Source organism: Mytilus galloprovincialis, chromosome 8 (genome assembly GCF_965363235.1).
Source record: "Mytilus galloprovincialis chromosome 8, xbMytGall1.hap1.1, whole genome shotgun sequence".
NCBI lineage: Eukaryota > Metazoa > Mollusca > Bivalvia > Mytilida > Mytilidae > Mytilus > Mytilus galloprovincialis.
Window position 1 is genome coordinate 20,100,803 of NC_134845.1, and position 13,122 is coordinate 20,113,924.

The 13,122-nt window shown below is 30.1% G+C and overlaps 1 protein-coding gene across 3 annotated transcripts in view; it reads left to right on the forward strand.

Annotated features, from left to right (window-relative positions):
- The window catches only part of LOC143085281 (uncharacterized), a 51,197-nt gene that overhangs the window by 21,782 nt on the left and 16,293 nt on the right, over positions 1-13,122 (forward strand). Inside the window, exon 1 of one of the 3 annotated variants that reach the window (XM_076261546.1) lies at positions 4,264-4,393. The exons of 1 other annotated variant lie outside the window; for it this stretch is intronic. In XM_076261546.1, the coding sequence (XP_076117661.1) occupies positions 4,319-4,393 (75 nt within the window). In that variant the 5' untranslated portion in view covers positions 4,264-4,318. Of the gene's footprint in view, positions 1-4,263; positions 4,394-6,478; positions 6,632-13,122 lie in introns of those variants that run through there. One more of the 3 variants, XM_076261543.1, reaches the window with a different exon arrangement.

Genomic DNA, 13,122 nt, shown 5'->3' on the forward strand with positions numbered 1-13,122 from the left:
AACTAGGGATACCACCTGTAAATATGATAATAAGACATTTGAAAACCTCTCAAATTGTAAGCAAATTCTTAACATCTACAGCAAACTAAAAAGGTCCCCCAAAATGACTAGAATAAAAACAGTCAAACAAAAAAACCAACAGTATAATCTATATAAAAAACGTACGAACCACATTGTCAATTGACAACCACTGAACAACAGGTTCCTGACTGAGGATAGGTGCAATATAAGTATATAGTATTTGAGGCTAATCCATTTTGATTTAATATAAAAAAAAACCTGTATAAAGTAAAGTTTAAATATGAAGAAAAGAAGTAAAGGAAAGAAGAACTAAACTAGCCAATCATTTATCAATATGTTTTGGTAGATCAAACAGGTTTATACACAATTCATAATGGAGTTTCTTAAAATCTCCTGGAGCGTTCAACTACAATTCTTTGTAGCTAAATTTCTTTGGAAAAATGAGCATGAAGTCAAATGAAGGCATGTATCTTTACAAGAAATTCGTAAACAGTGATTTCACAATCGTTTGATATAATATTTTCAAAGGCATATTGCTTTTTAACAAGAAGCCTATCAAATTTACTACATCGTTACATACCATTTATTACCGAAGGGGTTACATTTCATCCAGCATTTCTCATTATTATTTACATTGTATATTGATATAGGTTTGGTTATGTAAGGCACAGTTTCGATGTGATTCCGATCAATAGTTGTGGTGTCGATTTTAATGTTCAACAATTTTTTTTATCACCTAGTTGTTTCTAGTATTTGCACCGGAAATGCACAGACGAGGTAGGGATGTTACAGATATATATGATACTTAACAAATTATAATCATTCACAAGTCAAATATAAAAAAAAACACTTAAGATTACGAATAAGTATTTCTAAAATAATATCATCCTACAATCAATACCATGTATACATTTATTGGACTATTTAAATGAAACAGATTCCAATTGTATCATCAGCAAAATGCCAGTGACGTTACTAAAAGGGATGTTTCTACATTGTAATAAGTAAAATATTAATGAAGTTATAACAATAAGCTGAAGGTTTCACACTATAGTTTTAGATGAGAAATTTGAATATATGGGACTTACAATTCCCTCTACCATATCAAGAATGTATAATACAGAAAATAGCGGTTTCTTGTCTTTGATACAACGGTGTACATAGTTTATGTACACTAAGTGTTTTATTAATTATAGTATTCAATTGTGGTTATCTAATCTGTGTGTGCACATTGATAGTATTTTTCCGAATCTCCTGTCTGACTATTCGAATTTTACTCGAATTTTGAAATCGCCATGGCGTTTCCTTTCTGAGCCTCTTTTATAACGATATCCATTCCATTTGTCATATGTCATCAATTTGTTCATGTGTTCATTTCCTATTTTTCTGAGGTGCCCTATGGCTCTAATGCTTGTGTTTGATTGATGGCGAAAACCAAGATGTATATAGATATTGAAAAAATTTTGGCAATCATCAGTTTTTATTTGTTAATTGGAGCAAATGAAATCAGGTCCAGATTTTAGTTTAGTTTGAATTATCATCTGGGGAGTAGTTTGTTTGAAAAAGTAAAATCATAAAAATACTGAACTAAATGGATAACAACTATCATATTCCCGACGAGATGATGGCGAAAACCAAGATGTATATAGATATTGAAAAAATTTTGGCAATCATCAGTTTTTATTTGTTAATTGGAGCAAATGAAATCAGGTCCAGATTTTAGTTTAGTTTGAATTATCATCTGGGGAGTAGTTTGTTTGAAAAAGTAAAATCATAAAAATACTGAACTAAATGGATAACAACTATCATATTCCCGACGAGATACAAACATTTTCTTATGTAGAAAATGGTGGCTTGAACCTGGTTTTATAGCTAGCTAAACCGCGCAATTGTATGACATTCGCATCAAATTCCATTATATTGACAACGATGTGTGAACAAAACAAACAGATATAAAAGGTAAAAATGTCAAAAATACAGCAGTCAACATTTTGTTATAATCTTAGTCACTGAAAAACCATACATATAGTGTGGGTCACGGTTGTTTGTCTTTTCCTTCCTTTTTGCCTAGCAAATTGTTTAAAACGTCCATAAACTGTTGTGAGATATACTAATCGAACATTTCTTTCTTCCCAGTTTTGTTTTATTGTTTTCATGAGAATTAGTATGACATCGCCGACCTTTTATTTGTTACTCAACGTATCACAAAGAGGTCAAACAACTTGATGTCTAAATATTTGTATAGCGATTTAAAAATGAACTGCACATGTTAACCTTATTAATGTCCTTTTATTCATGAGTAACACGACGGGTGCAAAACTATTTTTTTAGAGTTTGTGTTGGTTAGTCTATATTTTATACGCTGGGTCTAGTAAACTGCTGCTTTTTAAAATGTTTTTTTTTTACCATCATGATGGTCTTATCAGTATTCGCATTTACTTTTTAGTAACTCTGGTGAAATCTTATTTGTTTCTTTGTATATTCGTTCCCTTTGTTGTGTATGTACTGATTCTGCAACGAGGTGAGACCGATTAAGAAATGCTTTTATATTTCATAAAGCCGAAAGTTCGAAGACGTTAACGACAGTCAGATTTTGAATGTATTTTTCATAATATAAGGACATTAACTGCGGATTTCCTGATCAAAATATAATCAAAAGAACAAAATTGAAGATCTCCTACATATTTCTTTCTATCTTGAACAAAGTGGGAAAACCTAAACTAAAATAGAAGTACAAACCATACACTGTGCACTCGTTCGTGTTATTAAAGGCCAGTATTTTTTACAACCCCAAAGATATTTGTAATCCATACCCTGTTTTCCGTGTCAGATGATGCTATTGAATATATATCAATGACATTAAAATTGGTTAACACTCAAATGGTCATGTGAAACTGGTGTCTACAGGCACAAATTGTTAAAAATCTATTTCAAACGAAGCGAAAAATACATTTATCTAATCGGGCATATCCGGTGAGGGAAATCATGTATAACTGTATAATGTATTGCGTTTAGACCACCTCAAATTAGAATATGGTTTGAAATAATTTACAAAACATATTTCCCCTCACGAATAGGTACATTACATATATACATCTACTTCTGTCCTGCAGTACAAAAACACGCTTTATATACATCCAGTTAGGGGAAAATTAATGAGAAAGATAATTTTGTATCATTTATCGTTTTGACAATGGATCTATTGCAAGTTCCAGACCCGAAGTCTGGGTCGGAAATTTCAATTTTTCTATGTTAATTGTACTATGGCGTCCCGTAGTCCAAGCAGGTTATAAAGAAGATTAACAAACTCCAGAGCTAATTAGAACTAGCTTACGTTTGGCATCACTTAAATTGTCATTGATTTTAGAATTTCAAGCTTTGTCAAACGAGCGTAGAGGTAAAATGTATGCCTCAGAAATGTCTATTTTTTTTTTGGTTTCATAATGAAAGTATTTACTGGCATTAAGCATATGTTTGCTTTATCGTCAACAAAATTGATTGAAACTAAATTAATATACGAATAATGAATGTTTATTTTTTTCATAATTATTGTTCACAAAGTGACTCTTGTGAAAGTTGGTTATAGAAGTGACAGACGAGAAGCTGTGATTAAAATCGCTTTCTCGAAAGTAGTTTGTAATGAAAATTGATGATTAGTGTAGAATCACTTTAAGGTGACAGATAAACATAACGTTCGTCTTTCTTTATTTAAGTGAACAAAATGTTTTCAAGATATATAATATCAGGAGGAAGGTTTCCAGTGGTCACTCGAAGTGGACATAAATTTGTGTTTTTATTTTTTTTTTATAACCCTTTAACGGAAGGTTTGCAAATAATTGAATTAAGTTATGAAGTTTAATATACCGATTTATATAATAAAATGCGTGTTTTCTAAAAAGAGGTTTAATTATATCAATATTTTAATGGTGGGTATTTAAGTTATTTTAACGAGTACATCTGATAAATTTATACAAAACTGTCATGTATATTATTGACCCACACATTTGTCAGTTTGACTTATTTAGACATAATAACATTATTGTATGTTGATCACAATTTTAAAACCTTTGTTAAAGTAGCTATCAAAAGTCTATCAATACTAGCTATTATGTTCGATCCAAAATTAACTATTCGAGTATTTAATTAAATCTTAAGAATGAGATTGTTCTCGAGATATAAAACCATCGCATGCTAATTTTGAAACTTATAAGTAATTTTTTTTTGGAATTGTTTCTGTATAGTTATAACCTTGAATGGATCTATATATTTCGTACATATTGGGTAAACAAATACACAAATGGAAAGGTTGGATGAAAAAACTATAATCAGTAAAAACTCTTTGAGATTTGGACTATTTCATTATGACAAAGAGGTAATTTTAGTGTTTATTGCATTTGTGTTTATAGGAAGGTATTTCCTTTTTGTGCATTAACGTGTTTTTTTTTTTTTTTTTTTTTTTTTTTTAAGTATTCTGATTTACACATATTCCTCTCACGGAAATAGCTTATACGACGTATGATTCTTACCAAGTGATATGTCTTAAAAATAAGACTTGAAAAAAGTTATTTCGTTCGAAACGTAAAAACTTGATAGATCCATGCTGTAATGGCAAAAATGAAAATAACACTATTGATGTCATTCATCCTATACGAATTTATAGGAACACCTATATTACTAATGCTTTATTTCACAAGTTAGATGCACAGCTTCATGATTTACACTGATACCTTTTTAAGTCATATTAAAATCTCCCCTTGTATTTTGTATAATTAATTTAGTTTATTGATGTTCAATACATTTTAAATACACTTGAATATTACTAAAGCAGACTTAACCGGAGGAAAATGTTAGATGATGTTCACTTTGTAGATCGCTTTACTGTGTTAACCAATTCCTTAAATTGTGAGTTTATTCCTAATAAAGTCGTTTTAGTGTTTATTTTCATGCAAGGAGTAGAACCATGTTCTTGGCGACAATTTGGTCTGTTTAGTTTTAATTTACTATAACTGACTTATGACCACCCCTGATAGAATGTTTAAAATTGATCCTGAATAATTATTTATATACCGCTAATACGTTATTTCCTAACAGACCATCAATTTTACACATTTAAATAAATATTCGATTTCTGTTGAAAGTGATAGTTACATGTCCTTATTTAATTTTTACAATACCAGAGGGACAGTCAAACTCATAAACTGACAACGCCATGGCTAAAAATGGCTAAAAATGAAAAAGACAAACAGACAAACAATAGTACACATGACACAACATAGAAAACAAAAGAATAAGCAACACAGACCCAATTAAAAACTAGGGGTGATCTCAGGTGCTCCGGAAGGGTAAGCAGATCCTGCTGCACATGTATAACTGTATATCTTGTCCAACAGTATATCTATTTTAATCAGAAGGATCACTAACGAGCGTATTTTTATAATTCTTTTTAATTCCACATTTTGATTGCTGTTTTTCAATGCACTTTATATATAACAAATTTGGTGCAATTTTGCCATGATTTACCGTGTTTGTCATTTAGAGTAAGGTGACCATAAACAATAACTATAAAATTCCATCCCCTCATGTTTACTGATGTATAGAAATGATATCAACCTTGGGCTTCTCAAATCCGTAAAATAAAAGCTCGAGTCTAAAAAGGCGTTGGTTTTGGCTTCCCATTAGGCATTAGGTCGTAGTCAGTGCTTCTGAATATGGATATCAAATCAGATGTCTCGTAAGACATTTTATGCTTGTTACATATCCTTGAAGGGAAGAGAAGTGGTCTGTTGCAAGGAATATCTATCTTGTTTCCAACAAAAAAATACCTTAATTATCCTGATGAAATTTAGATTCGTGTTTTGCGTTAACCCGGAATAAACTCTAACTTATAAAAACGTACCAATTTATATTTGACTAATTTGTTCTCATCCTAAAAATGCACGAAAAAAACAAGATTCAATCATTATTATAATATGTAATTTTTTATTAAGCTGTTGAAATTTTGTTCAAATTAAATACGTTATGACACCAATGAGAGCCAATGCCAGTGTAAGTTTTGTCAAACCTATATTTCATAATTAATTAGTTACACCTTTTGAATAATATACAAATATCTCTAGGTCATCGTGGGAATGTGATATTCTCGCGCTTTCGTTAATTATGATTGGATGATTAAATAACAATCAACATATTTCTTTAACTAATCATCTAGGTATATGAAAATCATATTTCAATTAGTCAAGACAAATGGGTTATTTACACTTAAACGAATCAATTGATTTATTTGACTAAATGTCAACAGTATCAGTTTTAAGAAATAAAAAATAAAACTGTTCTGGTTAGCAGTTTTGAATGCGAGGTCTTTATAACGTTGATAAGGCAACCTTGGGTGGGTAGGTTCACTTGACAAAAGTAACTAATTTTTGATCTGGGAAATAGTATTATTTCAACTCTCGAAGAGGAGTAACGATATAAAGGAACTCTTATTTTGTGCGATATAAATTTAAAGAAAATGAACGACGAAGACAGCTATTTGACGGACCCCTCTTATGAGTCTACTCCTGAACCTGTTATCACTTATAGAAAGGAAAGAACTCGGATAAGAAGAAGGACGGTAGGTCATAGACTTAACTGTATAAAAATGTGCACCATGAAAATCTGAAAACAGTCAATTTCATTTTTAAACTTATGAAATTGGAAAATTTTTAAACATGATATCTTTACTTTGTTCACAATTATGTCATCTAAGGGAGATAAAGAAATAACAGTGTAATAAATACTCTACGCTATCTATAGCTGGTTATTCTGACTGGACACACGTTCGAATTTTAAAAATTTACTTAAAGTATGTTGTTTTGTAGTTATATTTGTTCTTGATTATAATTTTTTTACCATGGACGATGTAGGGCCTGACAATTAATAATATAATTGCCTAAATACTATATGTTGCCCTTTAGATGTCTATTGTTAGGTTTGTTTCTCTTTTACGTTTATTCCACATTTCAAAATACATATGTAATATGTATCACTGCTGGGCCTGTTAAATTATTGATAGGGTGCAACTAGTTAACCAATTTAATTTAAATCTTTTGAATATAGCTAGAGAGAACATTGTCTAAACAGTACTGAATTAACTGCAGTGGATATGTAATAAAATCGACATAAAGACTGAAAATGACTGAATCGTTTATTGTTCGTATTAAGATAAAAACGACTGTATAAGACTTAAACTATTTATTGTATAATTAACATTTCTATAAATTGGCCTACTCATGTCAATGTACATTGTCATTCTCCGAGAAATTAGTTCTGCAGTAATAACGGTTTTCTCGCTTAACTTATAGTATGAAAGTAATATAGTTATTTATTTCTATCAATTATGCTAAGTAATATTCAATAAGTAAGATCCATATGAAATGTGAAGAAATGTTTTAAAACAACACTTTAAATTCAATGTATGCCTCATAAAGAACAATTTTTCACAGTGTGGGTGTTGAATTTTCAGGCGAAAAATTTATACACGTATGCTTTTTAAATATACAAAAAATAGAAGTAAATTGTCGTGTAAAATGTATGAAATATAGGAACCTAATACAACTCAAATTACGACCATTTACGGCCATATAAAACTTGTTTCGAATGAAACGATCTTTTAAAACAAACCTCCCCTCAGTGCCTCATACAACAAGGTTTATATAGCAAAATTTATTTCAAAAGTAAAAAGGAAAACATAGCCCTCTCACATTTCTATAACTACTACAGTCGCAATATATTGGGCTACTCATGTCATGGCAGACAGCATGTCGTGGGAAATTAGTTCTGTTATTATCTTGCTTTTGCTGCTAGACATATTTTATGATAGTACATGTATTTTAATTAAGGTAGCGCAATACAAAGATTTTATACCTCCAATTCCCCAGTTTTAACATGCTGTAACTTTTTTCTTTATAATGCTTGAAAATTTATAAAGGTGGTATCTATGGATAGCTAACAGTTTACTCTTTCAAATTAATGCAATGTTAGTTTTATACAACAATTAATTTAATCAATTATAATTTTAAATGTGTCCTCAAGATTTTAAAAGAAACTTCCACTTTCAATTGAAATTAGCTTCTTCATGGATACGCCGAGAAGGTTGTTTTTATAATATGTTGTTCTTATATCCATTATCTACAAAAGAGGCCAAATCTACAAATTGTGGATAGAATGTATAGATCAAATTTTGTAATTCGGTGTTGTGTCTCAGTTGTGTCGTAGTTCTCTTATATTTGATAGGTTTCCCTCAGTTTAAGTTCTTGATTTGTTTTTTTCTCTATCGATTTATGAATTTTGACAGCGGTATACTACTGTTGCCTTTATTTACACCTAATCAAACAATCTCTACTTTTATGTGGTAAGGATGTTTACACTTATTACAGATTTTGAGAGAATAGAATACGATAGCGATAATTTGAGACACCCATTTGTAGCTCCTGCTGTGCTGATTAAGATAACGTTAAAATGTCTTGTGTAGTTAAAGAGATGTCAGAGAACTTAAATCATTCAAGTTAACTGACCAAGATTTTGCCATTAATTGCATAATAATTGATAATATAATGATTGCATAACAAAAATATTGCATTCAATTGACAGATTAATCTTCTATCTATCTATATATACCCCTTTCATTAATTTATATGCACTAATAAGAAAGTAACAATATTTTAAAGGTTGGAGATTGGAAGTAAAACAAATCTTTGTATTGTGCAACCTTGATCAGCATTTTTTGGGGTTTATATTACAAGACAGTATATCATTTATTCTGTCAATTATGCTAAGTAATGATTAAACATGGTTATGCAATAATTCATTTGGATTGTGATCTTAAACTCGCTTTAAACAATACTGGAAAGTAAATTTATATCTTATTACCAACATGATATCAACTTTAGACATATACCTAACCAATCACTTTAAAATCTGCGTGAATGCTTTAATAAAGGTGACGAAATACATACACCACAATGTGTACGTAAATCATAAAATTACTTGTGTAATGCGTTTTATCAATAATCCATTGTGGGAAAACCTAATCCATTTTCTAGGAACTGAACACTGGTGGTGTCAGTCTTACAATTTTTCCATCGTATATGTTTTTCTTTTAATCACAAACTCAATATGTTATTCTTTTTCATTGAACAACATTTTTCGTATAAACAGAAACGTGTCTCGTGTATAACATGTCTTTCATATGCAGAAAATGCCTCGCCTTCAGTTATATATACGTTTTACAATACAAACCTGCTGTAAAAGTTTCAAAAATTAGACAATAGGAGCTTTTAAATCAGTGGCTGTGTGTTGCTGTGGAACATATATGTTTGAAGTTCATTATTTTGTACATAATTAGACTGTTAGTTTTCTCATTTGAATTGTTAATTGTAAATTTCGGGGTTTTTAGTAGCTTCCTATCTGACATATTTTTGTTTTATGATAACTCACTTAAGGTTTAAATATAAATGTTGTAATTATGTTAACTTTCATTCGCTACAGCAAATAGTTGAACTCACAAGAAAATTATTTCATCGGATTTATTTGTTTATTAAACACAAAGTATGACTGATTCTAATAATAGTACCTGTGAAATCAGTCTGTCGATTTGTTCATGCAGCAGACAGGGCCAATAAGGGACAATGTTGAAAATCGAGACCATATTTAAAATCGCCATTTTTTTTTTACAAACAGGATTCTCATTGTACGGCTGCATATGTATATACTTCCTTTTCATCGTTTAGTATTTAAGACATTATTATTATCCAAAATATGATTTTAACGAATCAAGGTACACACTACAAGTTAAAACTGAAATAGGCCTTCGGGTGATAAAATGTATAAAACATTTATGATGAGTACACATATTGTTTATGAAATCCTAATGTTAGAAGGGACATAACTCTAACCATAAAAATAATACTTTATTGGTTTATTTAATTTTAGATGATTATTATAATATTGATATTATAGATTACACTCAAGTCGGTAATCACTTTTGATCTTGGTGTACGTTGAAAAAATAATATTAAATGAATATGAAGCAGTCAGATAATAATATTTGATTTAGTTGGAAACAAGACACGGGAATATCAACTATTAATTGAAACCAAAACCTATTAAAGGGACAAAGAGTGCACGATATTTCGTGAAGGATAATTTAGTAAAACCGGATTATCATATATGATTAATGATTATTGAAAGAAAAAAAAGACACATAAATAAGTATTGTTAATCTCGATAAAGCCATTGAATGCATGAATACTTATAAAGATAAAAAAAAAAAGTAGCATATAACTACTGAACCTGTAAATTTTAAGCTATAACAAAAACTGCCTTTTATGATCTTTATGAACGTCAATTGTTGCTGTCGTTAGTAAAATATTATTCTTTTTCATATCCTTTTATTACAAAACGCAAAGGGAATGAAATTGCAGTCTGCTGTATAAGAGATAAATATGATTTAAAACGAAAATTGAATCTTACACATGTTACACATGCCACTGTGAATGAAAGCTAAATATATATATATATTCCAACGCAATCATGGGTTTGAACGTAGTTTTCAATTTATACTTGTTTATATATATAGCCAAGGCTCCGTGTTGAATGCCGTACTTTGACCTATAATGGATTACTTTTCCAAATTTTGACTTGGATGAAAAGTTGTCTCATTGGCACTCATACCACAACTTTTTCTATCTATATTCATCTTGAAGGAATTTCTTAACGTCTACTTTATAATCATGTGTTGCAATATAGTGATAAATTTAAAAAAAATTATATTTCAAAAAAGTTTTAGACGGTTTTCTATGCAATGTTTGTTATTTCACTTACATAGATGAAAATTGGGACATTTGAATGCTAAAATATTATTACACAATCGGATTTCCCGTGGAAAAGTACACATGCTTACTGAAATTAGGAATTAGAAAAACACTAAAAGAGAATATATAATATCCCAATTTCAAACGTTACGAAATGACTAAATACAAGTATTTTCTTATTTATGTATACAAATAAATAAAGCATTTTACCCAAATTTAATATAAATATCTGTACAAAAATCATGAAAAAAATATAATCAAAACATCTCCACAAGAAAACGTTGAACTTCTAAATATAAATGCAAACGTTAAAAGCTTTTGAATATCCACCAGTGATTTAGCGACCCAACAATACAGACAAATGAAAAGCCATGTAGAACTAGTCAACATTCGGGTCGACAATAAATCACTAAGTCAGTATCATTGGCAATCACACCACATTCCTTCATATTTATGTTAGTGTTTTTCTAATTCCTATATATTTTCATATTTTTATGATAAATGGCTTGTTAAGTCATTAGATGTCAAAGGTCAAGGTATAAAGACAATAAAAGCTATAAAATGTAAAGATTTCTATAAAACTTCTCAAGTGCCGATCGTGCAATGATTTATATATAATTACCTGACAGTCAAGGTCGCTAAGCACTACCAGTTAGAAAACTTGTCAACATATAAACTTCCGATCAAGTAAATATTTTGTGACAATACTTTCTGTTGTATTAATATCTTTATTATGCGTTTTTTTTTTTTTTTACATTGGCTAGAGGATGGAGGGTTAAGATCTCAAAACACATGTTTAACCCCGCCGCAATTTTGCGCTTGTCTCAAGTCAGGAGCCTCTGGCCTTTGTTAGTCTTGTATGATATTTAACTTCAGTATCTAGTGTATAATTCGGAGTTTAGTATGACGTCCATTATCACTGACCTAGACTGGGCATACATATTTGTTTAGGGGCCAGCTGAAGGACGCCTCCTGGTGCGTGAGTTTCTCGCTATATTGGAGACCCATTGGTTGCCGTCGGCTGCTGTCTGCTCTATGATTGGATTGTTGTCTCTTTGACACATGCCCCCATTTCCATTTTCAATTTTATGGATAAAAGATATATCTAACGAACAATTTCAATATACTTTAAACTGGAAAATGCATTCAATACGTATACCGAACACGTACTAGTATATACAATATAAAGTAAATGTTTAAACGGTTGAATGTTGAAACGTAATAACACTTAGGAGTGAATCTTTCATTGTGCTTGCAATTATTATTTTTGAATGACTCCATCATATTTTCATCTCATCTTGTCATGATTGTTTGTGTTATGTTATAACTTTTGATGAACTTCTTAACTTTATGGTGTTTGTCAAATATTGAATCTTGAATCTTGAAAACAAATCAATACTAATTAAATATTTAATGTATTTCATCAGTGGTATACTGCATATTCTCTATAAAAGACAAATACAAAAAAAAAAAAGTATATAACTCAAAATTATTCGTAAATCCAATCTAAGACTTGTTAAAAAACTGTAAAAATCAATTATTCTTTGCTGACAAGAGAAATTTATAATTCCGTTGTATTTTATTGACGGTACGTCGTTAGTTCTTTTGAACAGTCATTAATTTAGTTTGCTTTCAATAAAATGAAATTTGAGCCCTCACACTTAAAATCTTTATTTGCTAATTTGTTTCGGAGCAGTGCATAATAATAAATAAGTATTTACAATTTTTCGAGTGTAGAGACAATATAGAAAAATAAACAAATAAATATAATTTGGTTTCTGTGATTTATGGAATATGTCAAGTAAATACATATTACATGTTTTCCAGCTATATACATAGAGAATATATCTATTCAATTCATTGAAGTTCAAAACACAATTTCTTAGTTGGAAACATTAATTAAAATTTAACGAGATTTATTATATGGTTTTCATAAATAAGGCAACATTTACGAAAAAACACCATATCTCTCCCCTGTCCCTCTATAAAAAAACAACGAAAAAACACTAACAGCTTTGATGGCAAATAGTATCAAGGATCGTATATTGTTTCATCGGTCTCCTACATGTAGTTGTTCTTAACAAAAAACACAATTCAAATAAGGAAACGACCATCCCGCACCCAACCATCATTAGTGGTTTAACAGCACAATATAAGATACAATCTGTAATACTAAACGGAGACGCTATTATTCGTAATGCATTTTCCATAGGGTACCGCTGGTGTTCCGTATTTTTTTCTCTCGAAGACT